This window comes from Akebia trifoliata, chromosome 16 (assembly GCF_017979445.1).
Source record: "Akebia trifoliata isolate Shusen 1 chromosome 16, ASM1797944v1, whole genome shotgun sequence".
NCBI lineage: Eukaryota > Viridiplantae > Streptophyta > Magnoliopsida > Ranunculales > Lardizabalaceae > Akebia > Akebia trifoliata.
This window is the reverse complement of record NC_141390.1, coordinates 29,321,873-29,340,803: the sequence shown is the minus strand read 5'-3', so window position 1 is coordinate 29,340,803 and position 18,931 is coordinate 29,321,873. Positions and strand designations below refer to the sequence as shown.

The 18,931-nt window shown below is 35.1% G+C and overlaps 1 protein-coding gene across 4 annotated transcripts; it reads left to right on the top strand.

The window, feature by feature from the left end:
• Positions 1 to 557: 557 nt before the first annotated feature.
• SDG25 (SET domain protein 25) lies at positions 558 to 18,417 on the top strand. Of its 4 annotated transcripts, XM_086429271.1 has the most exons (20): positions 558 to 919; positions 1,736 to 1,932; positions 2,134 to 2,689; positions 2,820 to 2,936; positions 4,148 to 4,501; positions 4,595 to 4,963; positions 5,056 to 5,379; positions 5,534 to 6,076; positions 6,252 to 6,657; positions 6,757 to 6,903; positions 7,023 to 7,450; positions 7,534 to 7,656; positions 7,800 to 7,880; positions 8,884 to 8,937; positions 9,030 to 9,181; positions 9,698 to 9,736; positions 9,823 to 9,880; positions 11,161 to 11,288; positions 13,514 to 16,104; positions 16,197 to 18,417. In XM_086429271.1, exons 2-16 carry the CDS (start codon positions 1,763 to 1,765, stop codon positions 9,717 to 9,719), a joined length of 3,846 nt encoding a protein of 1,281 aa, XP_086285397.1. In that variant the 5' UTR covers positions 558 to 919; positions 1,736 to 1,762; the 3' UTR covers positions 9,720 to 9,736; positions 9,823 to 9,880; positions 11,161 to 11,288; positions 13,514 to 16,104; positions 16,197 to 18,417. The 4 variants fall into 4 exon arrangements, with proteins under 4 accessions (XP_086285397.1, XP_086285398.1, XP_086285396.1 ...); XM_086429272.1 differs by having other exon boundaries at positions 558 to 831; positions 13,514 to 18,417; XM_086429270.1 differs by having other exon boundaries at positions 13,514 to 18,417.
• The last annotated feature ends 514 nt before the right edge of the window (positions 18,418 to 18,931 follow it).

Below are 18,931 nucleotides of genomic sequence, written 5' to 3'. Positions count from 1 at the left end.
TGAGCACGTTTTGGGAAAAATCACCTTGATGATTCGTGTTCGAATATTGTGATTGATGATCTAAAACCGTTGGTGCCGATGGTGGTAAAACGTTGATCACAATGATTTGAATTGAGTCATCAATCTTACCAATTAGAAGGATTTGGTTTAGACACGTTGCAAAGCAACTTTGAAGTCTTGGGTTCAAGTCCAACTTAGCATTAAAAAAAGACTAATGATTGTCTCAAAATTTTTTCACTCGATTTATACTCAATTGATGTGACAAGTACATAGAATCATAGATATTTTTCTTTATGTATCTCGAAGAAAAAGATATTTGCCATGTCAATCGAGTGAAAATTTTCGAGCCAGAATATCACAACTAAAAAAGGGATGAACCATACAGTCAGGGGGCTTCTATTGCCACACCACCCAAAGATGTGTGTTAATTTACACATGAATAGGGTGGTGTTAGAAAAAGTTGGTGTGACAATAGAATCTCTCTAAAGCATCCAATTTTATCTGACGAACTCGTACATCTCCACCGCACATCATCGTATATAAATTATAATAATTTATCATCTCCTCCTCGAAGAGAAACAACAATCAAGAGGAGAGGGAGAGAGAACTACCGCGGCTCCCCCAAACCCTAATAACTCAAAAAACCAAAATCTTTTGTTTCGTCCATCAGATCTCCTCTCAACCATCAACCTTTCTTTGATTATCTTCTTCAACCCCAATTTCAAATCGGGTTGTTAAAGATCGGTTCGAGATCAAACCAAGCGTTATAATCTCGTCTACTTCGCCAACAAAATATTACCTTTGATCTTCGCTCCCAAATTTAAGGATCTGGCAAGAATTTTCCCTAAATCAATGTTGCATCGATTTATATTTCAATTCTATATCCAATGTATTATGTGAATCTCCTTTTTTGAACGAGGTATCAATTTGGGGTTTTGTTATTTGGCTTGTTTTTTCGTAATCTTTTGGAGCTTTAGCAATCTGTTACTTTTCTCTTGTTTATTAGATACTAAACAAAAATTCAATTTTACCTATTATTTGTTTTATCTGTTGGGGTTTTGATTTGAAGAATCGTTTTGTAGTAAAAAGTTGTTAACTTAGGTTGATTGTAAGATCAATGATGCAAGAATCCACGAGGACTCCATGTCTATGATGGATTCTGTTTATTTATTATTATTATTACTTTTTTTCAGATAGAGAGCCTTTTTTCCTTAATAATTCACATTTTATACTAGTGGAAGGTTTAATTATTGAATTCATGGTGAAAATCCAATAAATTTTGCATTTTGATCTATCAAAAGAAATATTTTTTTCATCTTTTTCTCTCTCAGAGATTGCAATGTCTCATATGTTCTGAATTATTTGAACTAATTTTGAATAAGGGTTTTGACTTTATTTGGTAGCTCCACGTTGCCCATGCTTTCCTCTGATTTGTTTTCCTTTTATAGTGAAAAAAGAAGTTTTTTTTACACTATTTTCCACATTAATGAAAAATCATCGAGAATTGTAGTAGGCTAGTAGTGTGGGTCTGTTGGTCATTTTGTTCTTGCTCTTCTTGTCATGTTTGGTTATCTCGACCTCCTTTTCAGTAATGCATTTTACTTATAACAAAGTATAGATATCCCATTGATTCATGTAATTATCTTTTATGTCACAAAAATACGTCTTTATCACACACTGAAACCTAAGATATGATCATGTGGAAATTATGGGTTTGCTCCATTGTTTTATCCAGGTTACTCGTGAAGGACTTCTATAGACAATGGTTGCTTCAACCCAGTTATATGACTACGGCGATTTTTTCATCTCCAGAAAGAGACCCAAAACATTACATTCAGATCAGACAGATTCGGTTTCTTACATCTGCGTAGGCAATATTGATGAAGTTGCCTCACCTCTTCCACTACATACAGAATGTTTCTCTCCCTATAGGTATTATTGCTCGTTGTCCTTAAAACATAAACTTCCCTCTTTCTATATATATATATATATATGTATGTATTGATCGGTAAGCTGGACTTGAACCCACGACCTCAAAGTTGCTTTGCAATGTGTCAAACCAACTGAGCTATGGGTCTAAGCCCAAAACTTAAAGTTCTCTATGTTCCTTTTCTTATCTTATTCTCTTTTCAGGTGCTCAGATGATCTTCATCATCCTTCCTCCTATTGCAACCCCAATGAAAGAGTAGACTCACGTGTTGCAATGGACGGAAGCTGCCAATTGACGAACAATAGTGGTGATGCTTCACACATGTGCAGTACCACGGGGTCTCAATGCCAGGACCAAAGTTATACTGGATATGCTCAAACTGTTTCTGTGAGCGGATGGATGTATGTTAATGAATGTGGGCAGATGTGTGGTCCCTATATTCAACAGCAGTTATATGAGGGCTTGTCTTCCGGATTCTTGCCTGAGGAACTTCCTGTATATCCCGTCGTTAATGGAACCCCAATTAACCCCGTACCTTTGAAGTACCTCAAGCAGTTTCCTGAACAGGTTGCCACAGGTTTCACACAGTGGACCGCAAGCATGACCACAGCATTACCAAGTGAGCCTACAAACTGTTCTACCTCTTGTGGTGGAGATTTGACATCGGCTCAGTCATGTGTGTACTACAATGGTTTTGGATCTGACCGGCAAAAGTCAAATGCAGAAGCAATCAACTGCAACTCGTCGGGTCCACCCGTGGTATCACACTTCTCTCTTCCCATTGTGAATGCTAAGCGTTTTTGTGTGTTAAGATGTCCACATAAGTTTACATATCCAACTCATATATTTATTCGTTTTTCTTTTCTTTTTCCCCTTGTATCACTTGCAGTCAAACGAAGAATTATGTTGGGTATTTGAGGATGGTGAAGGGAGAAAACGTGGGCCCCATTCTCTTACTGAACTTTATTCTTGGCATCATTATGGATATCTCCAAGATTCTTTGATGGTAAGCTACAATAGTATGACGTACTGAGCTATATTTTCATTCTAAACTGCTTCTTAATCTGTATGGTGTGTAGTAGATTGAAATATTTCATAACTTAAAGAACTAACATCTAGAGACATTTATCAACTTGGAGCATTTTCTCTAATGAAATGACATTCCTCTTCTATGTGTTTGTTCTCTCATGATAGACTGGGTGTTTGGAAATGTGCATAAATGTGTGGTGGTAATATAGAGGTTCATTGGTTTTGCACGTATTCTGGTGAATATTTATCTAAGTTTGGACTTGGTTCATAAATGATCACTCCCCCTAATAGCTTGAGAAGAAACCCTAAAAAAAGCGAATAACCTTAGACAGATTTAGGGTTACAAGAAAGGGAAAAAGCGGAGAGAAAATAAGAAAAAAGAGAGTACTTTGTTATGTAAGTATGCTATTTCTTAAGTAAGCAAATGTAAATTTGTATACCACTATTATTTAACAAATATAATGACTAAAGGGTCTAGCTAAACCAAACATTGACATTTTAACAAATATATTTGAACAAAAAAAAAAAAATGTAAACAAAGAGAAAGCTGGGTGAGATGGTTTGATAATGTACAATGAAGTCTGATTACAGCAACCATTAGAAGGGGAGTGCCTGTTTCTAGGAAGACTCAAAAGAATGTCTAGTGAGGTAGTGAGAGAAGATAAGAACACACTTGCAATAACATAAGACATGGATTTTTAGTATATTTTTTTTTGACTGGAATGGAGGAACATGATCCATTCAATCGAAGCCAATTTTTTTGGGGGATGGCTTTGATGATAATGATATTGGAGAAATGATATGGCTGTTTTGTTGTCTTGGCCAGTAATTATACGTCATTCCACATTCATAGATATCTGTGTCCCAATTTTAGTGTTTTTTCTTTATTCCTTTCAAAACTAGGGTTCAGTTGAAATTTTTGGCAGTGTTGACTGCCTATAGTATATATTTTTGGATTAGTGCTGGTGGTGCCTATAATATCAATATTTAAAAAAGAAGTTACAGCCAAATATGCCATTAGTTTTGGGTTTAGTTTGAAATGGAGATATAGCTCATGTTATGTGCATGTATGCTGCTGAATATGACTCTTAAGTCGCTTTCAATGGGTTTATCAATTACTAGCATTTGAATGGTTCTGATGGCTGTGCTTTGTCTTACATGCTTTATTTATTTTTCTTCCTTTTGTAGATATCTCACGTGGATAACAAGTTTCTACCTTTTACTCTTATATCTCTAATAAACATGTGGAGAATGAATACACCCGATATTATTTCTCAAACTGAGATTAAAAGCGATGGGACCAGCTCTCTGCTCAGATTCATGGATGAAATATCTGAAGAAGTTTCTACCCAATTGCACTCAGGAATCATGAAATCAGCTCGTCGAGTGGTGCTAGATGAGATTATTAGCACTATCATACCAGAGTTTGTTGCCATGAGAAAATCACAGCGGCATCTCAAAACTGAGTCAGTCAGCCAAGCTGTGAAAACTTCTTCTTTGGGAGATAAAAATGTGAAAACTTCTGCTTTGGAAGATAAAAGGGTAATCTTCAAGACAAGAAGCCAAATTAGTGGTGCTAGAATAACTTGTAAATATGGAATTGAATCAGTTTTGTTATGTTTTTTTTTTCTTTAGCAGAATGAGGCTGTTGATGAGAGGAGGAATCATGCTTCTGAAAATGCCGTCACTGTAGTGCCTACATGTGATCAAATATTTCCTGTTCCCGATGCTTCTATAGAATCTCCAGTACTTAAAAAATCTGTAGGGAGCATAGAAGATTTTTTGAGCACAATATCAACGACACGCAGAGTATTTTATGATTCTTGTATGCAAGTCATGTGGAATGCTGTCTTTTATGACACTATAGCAGATTATTCCCGTGCTTGGCGAAAGAGAAAACGTTGGTCTGTTGGTTCTATTTTACCAACTGATGTTGCTGTTGTTGAGCATGATATGCTTTATAAGGATTCTCCCGATATGATTGGGAAGCCGACTGCTGATGCTGTATGTTTTTATTTTACTGGGAAATTTTGAAATGCTCGATCTTGTTTTTTTCTGTTGTATTTGGAAATCATGCTTTAGTGGTTCTATTACAGGAGCAGTCTGAGAAAGAGTCTTCAATTCTCGAGATCGATTGTCCTCCTGGTTTTGAATCTGCCATGACAAGCGCAAATATTCATGTTCAATCATCATCCATTTTGGATCTCGATTCTTCTCCTCAAGTCGGAGAAGTGCATCCAACCGAAGATAGCTTCTCTTACATGAGCGATAACATAAAAGATATCCAGGAGAGTGTAGAAAATGCTCTACATTTATCGGCAATGGTGTCTTTGTCTGAATACTTCAAAGATATTCTGGAGGAGGAATCAATGAAGTTAACCGATTCCACAATAGGGGATGAATTACTGACGGGTCCTAAAGTGAGTAACCTATTGGAGGATGGGTTCATCTCATGGAATTTGGAGTCATTTCCAAGCAATAAAATTCATTTTTAGATTTTATAATAGTATTGATTGATATTCCATTTTTTATGGATTAGTTAAGAAAATGAAAATATTGCTCTTCTAACTGCAGGATGCTATTGGTATTGACCACCTGATTTGCAAATCTTCTTCTGTATGTCCTCCAACTAGTGAAGATTATTCTCTTGTGCTGTCCACGGATTTGCAGATGAAGGTTCCTCCTCGTGGTACTGCTGAAAATCTTTCAGTCTATGATACCCAAAATGCAGCCCGTTCAGGGAGATCCTCACGTAGGTCTACCGTTTCTCAATCAGATTGTTTTTCTCCGTCAAACCGTTTTGTAAGTGCTTTTCAAAGATTGGAATTACCCAAAGCTGACAGTGTTGAAAACCAAGGCTTTGATGAGCCACCACCCCCTGGACTAGAAGACAGTTCCAGCTCTATTTCTCCCTTTCAGGATATCAAATTCCGACCGCTGAAGTCAGATGAATGTGTTCCTAAGATAGGTGAATATGTTGCCCTGGCTATGTGCCGACAGAAGTTGCACGATGATGTGCTTAAGGAGTGGAGATCCTCACTTTCTGAAGGTGTTCTTCATCAGTGTTTCCTCTCATGGTGTGCTTTGAGAAAAGGCCATGAGTCTGATGCCACTGAGGTATCCTAAGGAAATATGCCTTTTTAACTTTCGATTCTCAATCTTTTGTTTGCCTTTCTGCCATGGAATTTTCCATGCATCATTTCAACTTCTATATTTTTTAAGTGTAGTTTTGGAATTTAGTTTTTTGAAGGATGTCCAACTCTTCTTTATCATGCATGTGCATTTATTTCAGGAAGGAACACTTAGAGGTGCTAAAAGAAAACCCACCAGTTCTCCTGCTGTACTTGGGTCATCTAAAGTATCTCTACTAAGTGGTAAATATACATATTTCCGCAAGAAAAAGACATCAAGGAAGAAGTTAGGAACTTTGTCGCAGTTTATGGCTGTGGAGGATACTGAGTGGTTGAATCAGGAAAAGTCAGGAAATCAAGACATTGTTGGAGTACAGTCCGAGACAATGGAATTGGAAACTGTAGATGAAAGCCTTTCAAAGAGCGAGCCAAATAAGCATAAAGCGGCATCTCCTGTGAATGGCATTTCTTTACAGGCCATTGTTCAAAGTAGATCAACAAATGATTTGTCATCAACTAGGAAAAAGACTTCTCGTATGTCAAGGAAGATTGCTTGTGTTATTCAAAGTACGTTTTAATTTGCACCATTATATATAATATGGAAGTGACCACACTTGAGATCTATTTCATATTTATCATAAAGCATTTGTGGAATTTGGAGTGCAGGGAATGATGAGATCTCAAAAGTTGATGCAAAGAACCGCATAGAAGAAAATGATTCTAATAACATTGAGAAGCTTGTAGACAGTAATGATGGTGATCATAAAATACAAAAAGTGTCTGCTGGACACTTGTCTGAACAGAGGTTAAAATGTAAGTACTACTGTTCTGTAGTGTCCCCCCCTCCTTTTTTTTTTTTGAATGTTAGTTCAATTTTGTGAAAGTTTACTGTTCTTCTGGACTTATTTTGTTTCATGCTTTCATGTCTATAGCAACTAAGGCGTCTCATCTGAAAAGGAAGAAGTCCTTGAATGATGGTGTGTTATCATCTCATTCTGCAAGAGTTTCAAAACTGCCAAATGGAAGTTCATCTACGAAAGTACAGAGTAGGGAAATAGCAGTGAGGAAGGTTAAGTCTACTAAATCAAGGAAGCGAGATTCATGCCCTAAATCTGATGGATGTGCACGGTCTTCCATCAATGGATGGGAATGGCATAAATGGTCACTAAATGCAAGCCCTGCTGATAGAGCTCGTGTTAGAGGAATTCAGTCTTCTTTTACTCGACACTTAAGTTCTGAGGTTAATGCATCTCAGTGTTCAAATGCAAAGGGCCTCTCCGCAAGAACAAACAGGATTAAGCTTCGTAATCTTCTAGCTGCTGCAGACGGTGCCGACCTTTTAAAAGTCACTCAGTTGAAGGTAACAGAAGCATGGATTCAACGGTCATTGTTTTCCTGTTTATTGGCTGTATCTTCTTGAAGTATTTCATGCTATCTTTCCAGGCAAGGAAAAAACATCTACGTTTCCAGCGTAGCAAGATACATGATTGGGGTCTTGTAGCTCTTGAACCCATTGAGGCAGAGGACTTTGTAATTGAATATGTTGGCGAGTTGATTCGCCCTCGGGTAAGTTTGATTTAGTATTCTTTTTGGGGTTTCTCTACTTCCATTTTTCCTTCTTGATTCTTGTGTATATTGATGAGGTTTATTTGAAATAAGGTATAGATGATGATGATGAATGTTGATGAAATTGGCTTTGGATTTCACAGATATCAGATATACGTGAACGTCATTACGAAAAGATGGGAATTGGCAGTAGTTATCTTTTTCGACTGGATGATGGTTATGTGGTCAGTAATGAAGTGCTTCTTCCTGGTTTCCATTTACCTTCTATTATAATCATATTTCTTATGTTGTTTATTACGATTTCTTGAATCCCTTTACTATGTCAACCAAATTATTTCACCGGTATGAGCTCTGAAGTATGAACAAGTGCTTTTGGTGCCCTTCTTCTCTTGGTTAACTGTTACCCTCCAGTCCAGATTCAAGATGTTTGTTACAATTTCTTATTCTTACGATTCTTGTTGCCATGTGATTTCCACGTTCAACGGTTTTAGTGACCTGTTACTATAATTCTTTGGACTTGCTGTCTGCAGTTAAAATGTTTTGAGTTGGTTGTATGATAGTCTATTTATTTTCATTCTGTTTTTGTCCAGTATAGTTCATAGATTTTCAATAGAAACTAATTGGGGAGAGTTGAATTTTATTTCTCAATTGCATGTATGCTATGTGACAGCATGACATTTTGGTTTTTTTTGCATTATGACATGTATTGACACACTCAGACGTACACCAGTGCCGCCTATCATTTTGGTAAATTTTTATTCAGTTGTTAAATGCAACTGTAGATGTTGATATTCCTCCCTTCTTATGGATCAACTCATCTCTACCAACCTATTGGATAGTTCTGTGGTTCAAGGAGTTGTTTTCTCTTACTTTCCATCAAGGTTCTAAAACTCAACAAGTCACCTTAAACCTTTGCCTATTCGATTCAACTCCCTGGATTTGACGTGACTCAGCATACAAACTGTAAAAGGAAGGACTCATCGACTTGATTTGGAAACTCATACACAAGTTACCTCTAATTTGTTCTTCCTTTTGATATTTAGTCTGCTACACAACAAATAACTATGGTTTTACTTATAAAAAAACAAATAACTATGGTTTAAAATTGTAAAATGTTACAAACATGTTGGAATTTTACAAAATTTCTCCTCTTTTTCTCTCGCTGTGGATGTGGGTGTACATGTTTTTTCCATGGTTTGGTTTTTTGATCTTTTACATCATTGGCAGGTTGATGCTACAAAACGTGGTGGGATTGCAAGATTTATTAACCATTCGTGTGAGGTAGCTACACGAATTTATCTAATGGTTATGTTGGAAGAAGTGAAAGTAAATAGGTTGTTTAATATTTGCCACTGTTCTTTTCCTACTTGCAGCCCAACTGCTATACCAAGGTTATCAGTGTTGAGGGTCAGAAAAAAATATTCATTTATGCAAAACGACAGATATCTGCAGGCGAAGAGATCACTTATAATTACAAGTTTCCACTGGAGGAGAAAAAGATTCCTTGCAACTGTGGTTCTAAGAGGTATGGTTGGACTAAAAGATTGTTCATTTTAGATATGCTTAGGCTTTTGTGTGTTTCTCAATATAATGGTTTTGGTTGCTCTCTTATTGTATTGCAAGACCTGGCTTAAATCAAGGAGCTTCACTAAAGTTATAGTATTTGGTATTATTATTTGAATTTTATCTGCTGTACTGAGGGAGAAATGTAACATCCAATGATTGGATTCCCTGCTAGTGTGCCTCTGCTTTGCGTGCCTAGTGTTACCACAAATGTATGGACTTGCAGTAAAGAAATGGAATAAGCTTATTTATTTGCCCCTCAAGAAATTTCCATTTTGTAGAAAGTATTCAAGAGCTAATAACAAAATTGAAGCAAACTACTTGTAAGAAAAAACAAATATTGAAGTGAACTCTGTGAAAGGTGTTACCCTTTTACTTGTCAAGTGAAAAGTGTAGCCACTCTCTCATTATGTGCATACTACATTCTTATTAATTTTCCTTTCTACCACTGGTCTAAGTTCTTATTCTTTTGATTCAGGTGTCGGAGATCAATGAATTAGGAAAGCATGTACTCCGGGTTTGTATTATGTTATTTGAATATGATATTTAGTTCCTTATTTTTTCTTGATTTTATTTGTTCTTACTGTTCAAATGTTTTTGCAGACCGTTCCTCTCAATTATGCTGCTTACATTGCGGCTGATGAGAACCAAAGAACCCAAGGTATATAATTCTCCTCCTCCTCAATCTGCCTTCATTATCCTCTTGCTGCTCAGTATTCAATTTCCATGCTCTTTATTTATTTATTTTTTCAATCATTTGCATTCACTGTCTGTAGGATATAGGATTGTAACGTAACTCATTTTCATTTAATAATTAGATCCTTTGCTCTCTCCCTCTTCTTCTTTTTCAACACACCCCCCACTTTGGAAAAACTTTTCACTTGACATTGGTTGAATTGTGCTTTGTAATACTGTATAACAGAGCTTGGGGAACACATGAAGTTACTCTCGTCTTCCTTTGAAGACCTTGGAAGTTAGAAGCACTCTTACTAGAGTGAGATAGATTGGATTTAAAATAGGTTTACAGGCTCGCGCTGATCGGCATTTTAAATAATTGCTTTATTTCATCACAAATTCTTCTTGGTACTTGAGTTAGAATAGTGGGAATAGTGGTGCTTTTGAGGCTTATGGAGTGCCTTGACCTAAAGATACGGTTCCCAGATAAAGTTTTATGGAAAGATATGATTATTTTGCTAATTACCACTTATGGATAGGACAAGGACGATGACTCCAGAGATGATCTGTGTGCATTGCAGCATGCATGGTATTCTCTCATGGGAAGCACTGTGGAAGTTTTTCTGTGCGAGGGGTTTATGAGTTAGTGCTGAACATAAGTCAAGAAAATAGAGGCTTAGGGAGTGCCTCGACCTAAAGATATGGTTCCCAGATAAAGTTGAATGGAAAAATATGATTTATTTTGCAAATTCCTACTTACATAGGGCATGGAAGACAACTCTGATGATGATCTGCGTGCATTGCAGCATACATGGTATTCTTTTATGTGCAGCACTGTGGAAGTTTCTCTATGCACGGGGTTTACGAATTTTTGCTGGACATGAGTCAAGAAAATATAGGGTTTAGGTTGTATGGGGGTAGGTGGTGTGAGGAGAATTGGATTTGGTTAGTGATCGCTTGATGCCAATGCATTCCAATGAAAATATATTATAGGAATTTTCCCTTTAATTTTTATGGCTTCTGCAAAAATGGTTAGCTTGCCATTGTCCACAAAACTGTACTTGGATTAGATGTGCTAGCTACAATCTGTAGTTAAAACTTTACTTGATTTGTAGTCTTATGTTTTGTATTTTTTGTATTTTTTATTTTTGGAATAAGCATACTTATTATATTTCTTTTATATGGCAGTACCAAGTTCCCAAAAGGTCTTGTAAATCTTGTATTATTTGTAGCTTGTCCTTATGTTGGATTGTTGACTTCTTGTAGGTTGCAGGGGATCTGAGAGTTGCTTGCTGTTGGGAAGCTCAATTGCTCTCATTTGGAGGACGTTGTAATGATGACTAAAGTAACATGTTCTGCGCTGAAGAACTTTATCTGGACTTTATCATTTCTTTGTATGTATCTAGCCAACTCACTAAATTATTGCAAATAAATTTACAGCCATATGATCTTCAAGCCTTGCTGTTATCTGTGTTTCCTTCAATCGATTAAATTTCTGTTTAGGAAGTATAAGAACCTCTCTTGCAGATTTAAGGATTGTCTACCAACAGCATAACTGTACTTTGTTTTTAAAGGTGTTTGAGGCTTACGCCTCAAGGTGAGGCACAAGACATGTAAAAACAGTTTAGTTGTGCCCCTCGGACCAACTCAACTGAGGCATTACAGAGGTGTATACCTCTTAACCAACGCTTATACCTTTTAACAAAGGCTTATGCCTCATGTTAAATTTTCTATTTCTTCTTATTTTTATAATTATATATTAACCACAAATTTTTTGTTGTCCCCTCATGTTTCTTTCTCATATTATTTTTTTCTTCTATTTCTCTGTTGCTGGCCTGCAACCTACGTAGTTGGAATATTTAGAAAATAATTTAAATATAAAATATGAATATATGAAAAAGAAGAAGTTGTATGGATTTGTTTCATAAGTAAATGTTTTTAGTGTTCAATATTATGTAGAAAAATTATTGAAAACCGATATTTAGTTATATTTTTGTAATAATTATAAAATTTTATTTACTCTACCTTAATTTTTATTATATTTCAATATTAATTATTTACATATTTTATATTATTTATTTATAAATTCCATGCATTTGAGGTATACATATCAAGGCGCTTACCAACTTACTGCCTCATTTCAGGCCTTGACGTATAAAAAAACCCAAAGCCAAACCTTAATCTTAACCTTGCATTCCTTTATCCTCTTCAAACCACAAAATCCATCCTCATCGCCAAGGCCTTCAGTATTGACTTCTCTACCAACTACATCGATCGTTTCATCGACATCATCCACAAAACTGAGCATTCTTTGCACAAGATTTTTACTAATATACGTTCTGATGCCTTCCTTGTAATCGGGAACCCCTTTGGGAAGAAGCACAATCTCAGCTACATGTTTGGTCAACAACACAAAAACCTTTTCTGTTGGATCACTTCGGACTTCACCCCTTAAGTACAGGCCACCTACATCACACCGTAGCAAAAACACTGTCCACTTACATTGCACTGCAACAAACTATCGTGCTCCTAACCTTGTAGAAATGGGAGAATCAATCATCGATGAATTAATTTGAGCCGTTTGTGTTTGTCTTGACATGAATCTGGAGACTCCTCTCCTTTTCCCCACCTCTTTCTCCACTTTTTCATATGAAAGTCTTAGTTTAGTTTGATTTTAGTCGAACAAAGTGAAAGAAGGGGGTTTCATGAATAAAATTTGATGAAAGAAATGGAACAAAATATCACGACGTCCTTTAAATCCATTTAATTTTACAATGGTAAGAAAAGGTTGGTGTGGCAATATAAGTTTAATTTTTTTATATTATAATTTAGTCCATAGAGAAGAAAATAAATAAATAAATAAATATATATAAAAGCATACAGTTATGGCACCTGATTCTGGATCAGTTAATGGCACAAATATCCTAGAAACCATTAAAGTGGTGGGTCCTCTCATCCTTTTGTGCCAAGGTGCATTCCATGTGGGACTGTTCTTACGTCTTACCAAACCCTTGGACTTCTACCATTTTACATTTTCATATTATTATGAAGTTAGAATTACCATTCTTTCTTGTAGTCTTTGTATGAGCAAAATTTTATTCTTGTAAGTGTTATATTCAAAGTATAATTGACGCTGAGAAATGCAACCATTTATCTAAAAAGCCACGACTGATGGGAAAGGATGAATTAGTCCCTTTATCATCCCCATAGCCCAAGGTTCCAGTCATAATCAACATGGGTTTGAAATTTCGATTGAGTTACATGACCTGACTGACTTAGAGATTTGTATCAAGATGCACCAAGAACAGCTAATTATCTGACCAATTTACCTCCAGTTGCATGTACTGGCAGAGTTTATGCGAATTTGATCAAGTTGGCTGAATTGGGATAATCTCTCTTTTGGGTGCCATCTGAGAGGAGGCAATATAAAAGCTCATTTTTAAAATTTACAATTTATCAATAAAAATGGGAGAAAATTCAGATTTTTTTTTAAGTTTTGTAAAGGCAAGATGCTCCTTTGTGCATTGTAGTTGTGTGAAATGCCACTGCTGAACTTTATAACAGTGAGGATATTTGTCGAGAGGTGCGCGTTAATATTGGATTAATTTTGGTGTTTCAGGTTGCAAATTATAACTCTCGTGAACAAGGCCTAGTTGATGGGGATGCCCAGCAGCCCGTGCTGTTGGTATTTCAAGTTGAGAATTGTCCGGCATGTCAAGCTGGGACTTGAAGGTTCATGTAGAGAGGGTCGGTCTCAGTTGCAGATGAGTTTCTCCACCTAAACTGTAAAATAAATCGGTTTTATTGTTTTTTCTTCCATACATGAGGATATTGGAAAACCAAATTTATGTATGGGCGCATACTTATTCCATTTTTTTTTAATTAATTCAAATTCATTCCATATCTATACATGACAATGCAAAAGTGTTACCAAAAATAAAGTAAAAGGGGTTGTTTTATAATTTTTGATACCAAACTCACTTTCCCCTCTTTGTTTGCTTGAAGCCATTCTTTTCATTTGCATTGGAGGCCATCTCTTGACATTTATTTTTATATTTTTATGCTCTTGAAACTATGATTGTGACTCCACTAGTAGAGTAGGCGTGTGATTCTAATCAAGTTATTAGATTTTTGATTAGTCCCATTATGCTTAATTGGTTGACATATTGCAACCTCGACTTTGATTAGTGTGGAAATTAATAAAATTTTCTTGAAAATATGAAAATAATGAAACTATTTTGATTATTTTTAGTACTAAAATTGTAGGACATTAAAATAGGCATTAAAAAGTTTTTATATATCATAAAATACAATTAACTACTGAATTAATTATGGAAATAAAGATATCTAACAAAATTTCACTAATAAACAAGTATTTGGAAGTTCGTTTATGAAAAAATAACAATTTTCTAAAAGCAATGAGAGTATTAATATCTTGTTGTCTACATTCACATATTAACAAACAATGAAGTATTATATTTTTATTTTTAATTATATATTAATTTATTATTCTATATCTAATTAATTAGAACATGAGCTATACCCATCGATTTGCATACATGAACAACATATCAAAATAGGTTGATATGGTCACATAACTAATTCTAATTTATTTATATATATATTTTTTTTTGATAGATTTCTAATTTATTTATATTAGTAGTTGAATAATAAATGTAATTTTTTTCTGCTTATTATTCTTTTTATTGTGTTAAGTCCTTTCTTCTATAAGCAATTTATAGGTTTCTGTTATTTTTAAAACAAAATTCATCAATAGTTTTAGAATAATAATTTTCTCGACAAAGAATATTTTGGTCAAAGTTTACTATTGATCAAAATATTTTCTACAAAATCATGTATCTTCTTACTTAAAATTAAATTATTTCGTTTGAAATTCACTATTCATTGAAATATTTCTTGAAATGGATAGTATTTCAACTGAAATATGTACAAAAAGACAATGTAATTCGAATTTTATATTGGACAATGTGAAAATAGGAATATCTTTATATAATATTTCATGGAAATCTATTGAAATTTAAGATCTTAGCCTTGGTTTTATTCCTCATGGCTGCACTGATGGGTTGTTCTTAAACTTGGGTTAAAGCCTCTACAAGTCTGCAATGGTTGTACAATATCATGGTGTCGTTCTTTACAGGGAACACAGATTATATATGTTAAAGGCTTACTAATTTGCACCCTAAATATCCAATATTCATGATCAAAATGTTACATGTGAATTGCCAGCCATTCGATGCATCTGATCAAACCCATGTTGTCAAGTCCAGTTTGTTTGTTAGTCAACTACGTTTGATATTCCAATATTTGATGAAAGGCTCACAAAAATGGTTGAAAACGAAACCAAATAGAAGCATTAACTAAAGATCAAAGTAAGTACTATGGGCAAGTTAATTATTAAGGAAATTATACCCTGACATACAACTTGCAGGCATTTGAGATCTTTGTAAAAATGGTTAAATATTCATTTTATAACTAATTATTATTGTTTTATTTTTTTGGGTGTAAACTCTTCTTTGAGTTCAAAGGTGTATTTTTTTTTTGTTGAAAAGTTTGTATTTAGGTGGGAGTCTGTGTGTTCCAGGTAGCTTTCTTCTCGACTGTTGTCGAACATTCTTCGTTTTTTTTTTCTGAAATAAAATTGTACTTACAAAAAAAAAAAAAAGAAGAAGAAGAAAAGAAAGAATAAAAAGTATTATTTATAACCAATCGAGTTTGCGTGGACCTCTGCATGTGTTGCCACATGATAGGTGACTGAGCCAAATATCACACTAATGGTGATTGATTTAAATTTATATTGGACCACATGTAAGCTTTTTGGACCCAGAACTAAGTTTTCCATTAAGTTCTGCAGAGGCTTATTTCAAGTCTTGTTGAACCAGGACTGAAATTGTAATCGGTGCACCTATGTTAATATATGGGTGTACTTAACGATGTACACATACAAGCTATAGTGTCCTTCACGAGTCTAAACCTTAATGATATAAGATAGCCTCCCTCAGTGATGGGACACATACAAGCTAAATGTCATCCATGGAAGTGTTCATGTTGTATTTTTTCTTTTTTAATTTGTGCAATCTTTGTTTTTTCAACACTTTCGAGTAAACATTCAATTTTTTTTTCTGCATGCAGGAGGAGCAATGAGAATCATGAATCTTATCTCATTCTTGGGGAAGGTATCTGTTACATCTGGTATGTTTTTTTTTTTTTGTTTTGTTAAATTCTCTCTTTAATTGTGAAATTCACCCTTTCCACTTGGAATCTCATTTCATTTGTTGTCTCAGGAAAAGGCCCATGATCGTGTTAATTTGGGACTTTTTTTGAGATATTTAATAAGGAGGATGGACTTTGGATTGAAATGAATAACTTGGATTATGAAGCGTGGTTAAACCAACCAACTACTCCAAACGACCGGTCTATTGGAGAGGGCGAGAACTATGAAATAAGAGGGTCAAGGGGGCATGACACACGAGAGTGGAAGAAAATATGCTCTCAACACTAAGAATTGAACCCGTGACCTATACAAACCTTGTGCTATGATACCATTTTAACCAACCAACTACTCCGAAAGACCAATCTATCAGAGAGGGGGAGATGGGGAGAGGATCACAAGACTTAATTGGGGCATGACATGCATGAGAGTGGAGGAAGATATACACTCAACCACCCCCCCCAAACCAAGGGTGGAAGGAATCGAACCCGTGATTTATACGATCCTTGCACTCTGATACCATATTAACAAACCAATTACTTCAAAAAATCGATTTACTGGAGAGGGGGAGAGGTCATAGGACTTAACTGGGTTATGACACACAAGTGAGTGGAGGAAAATATACACTCAACACTCCCCTAACCCATAAGGATGGAAATAATCAAACCTGCGACACATACGAACCTCGCGCTTTGATACCATGTTAACCAACCAACTACTCCAAATGTCCAATCTATTAGAGATGAGGAGAAATACGAAATAAGAGAATTAATTGTGGCATGACACACGAAAGTCGAGGAAAATATACACTCAACACTCCCCTAACCCATCAGGGTGGAAAGAATCAAACTCATGACCAATATGAACCTTGTACTCTAATACCATATTAACCTTCAAATTACTCCAAAACACCTATCTATTGGAGGAGAGGGGGAGAATTATAAATATAAGAAGATCACAGGACTTAACTGGGGTATGACACTCCCGAGAGTGAAGGAAAATATATACTCAACAATGTTTTACCTTGATTTTATTTTCCATCTTGGTGGATGGGAATTCAATTGACTTCTTCAAAGAAGTTCAGGAGCACTAAGACAGAGAGATCGACCATCACCTTTCCTATTATAATATAATAAATGAAGTTCTTGGGAGGCTCATGAGTGGAGCGTAGGTGTTGGAATTGTTTCTAGCATTGATATCTTGGCATTAGTTCTTTACTAATTTTCCAACCAACTTGGTAACTTTGTTCACTATCCTTAAGAGTGTTAGACATGAAATTAGAGAAGTTAATCTCAAACTTCCTTTGGTGCACCAAGTTGGAAACCTAGTTTCCACCACAAGTTCAAGAAAATGAACATCATCTTATTAGGAAATGACCCTGAAGGTTTGGATTAGAACCTCATCGTTTGGAGCATGGGAACAAAGTTCGTTTTTGGGAAGATAGATGTTGTGGTTACATCAATCGAGTCCCTTTTTTTTTCTCTCCTAATTTATAGTTTCATCAAAGAAACTACTAACTATCGATAAGCAAAGATGAGCTATCCTGTAAGTTTGGCTTTAGGGAAAAAAATTAAAACGACTAGGAAATACCGCTTTTAGTTGTTCTTAATGTAACCACATTCTCGTTAACGGGAGGATTGTCAGGAAAAGGCATTCTTTGTCAAATCCTTCTACAAGTCACATTTGAATGGTTTTGATTTTGATTAGTCAGTGTTTTCAACATTTACCACTTTGGAGTAAAAAAAAATCCCTTTCACGATGTTTTTTCCATTTAAACTTAATTTCAAGCAAAATACTTTTTTCGAAACATACTAGCTTGTATCATTTCGATCAATTTTTGCTCTATTTGCAATTCTTCTACAAAGTCAACCAAATTTCCATTCAATGTGCAAGTCTTCTACAAAGTCAACCCATCATATTCTAGTTCACTATTATGTTGCATGATTTGTATGGTCTAAGTTCTTGTCTTTATTTATTATTTTGGTTTTCTTTTGAGAATTGGCAATCTTGGGTTTTTTGGGGAGAAAAAGATTTCTTTGGAATTTAACGTATTGTCTGCTGAGATAGTTGGAAGGAAAGAAATAGTCACACGTTCGAGGGAAATGAGCAATCGATCAGGACCTGATTATTATTAATTTGGGAATTTTTTTTCCATGGCAATTTGTATATATAATTTAAGACCTTTTTTTTGTTTTTTTATGTTTTGAGTATTTACTCTTTAGATGGGAAAATACTTGTAAGGTTAAGGATTTATTGTTTGCGTTGTATTGCCATGGCTGTCTTGACCTTTTATCTTTCTCTTTCTTTTCTCAATACTTAAGATATATATAATGCAAACATCCAACACTTCTTTTTTTTAATAATACCCCTTTTCATTTTGTTTTTTAGTAAAAAAGAGAAAAAGAAAAAAAAAGGTATATTAGTCTTTTATATAATAATTACTTGTTTACGTAACAAATGTTATATATATATATATAATGGGCTAACTTTTTTTTAGCGAGGATGTTCTATTCACCATAGAAATTGTGGGCAACTTCTAACCCATATAGGAAAAATGGGTGTCAAATGATCTAATCCTATATATATGCCAAACTTGATTCAAAATAACAATCTTGAAATCTTTTAACATAAAATTTTTGCTGAAGTGGATAAAATATATTTGCTCTCCAATAGGAGAGAAAAATAAAATGGACAAGGTTTCGATGACTCGAAGGCCATTGAACCCTAATACAATGACGCAAACCCTTCAGCCTCGCAGGAATGTCTAGCCCACCCTTTGGTTTATCTACACTATCTGTTCTGATCATT

Excerpts from the sequence above, each read along its gene's own strand:
- SDG25 (XM_086429272.1), top strand. The coding sequence starts at position 1,763 with ATGGTTGCTTCAACCCAGTTATATGACTACGGCGATTTTTTCATCTCC. Across the intron at positions 7,451-7,533 it reads TAAAAGTCACTCAGTTGAAG|GCAAGGAAAAAACATCTACG; the intron begins GTAACAGAAGCA and ends CTATCTTTCCAG. Across the intron at positions 7,657-7,799 it reads GCGAGTTGATTCGCCCTCGG|ATATCAGATATACGTGAACG; the intron begins GTAAGTTTGATT and ends TGGATTTCACAG.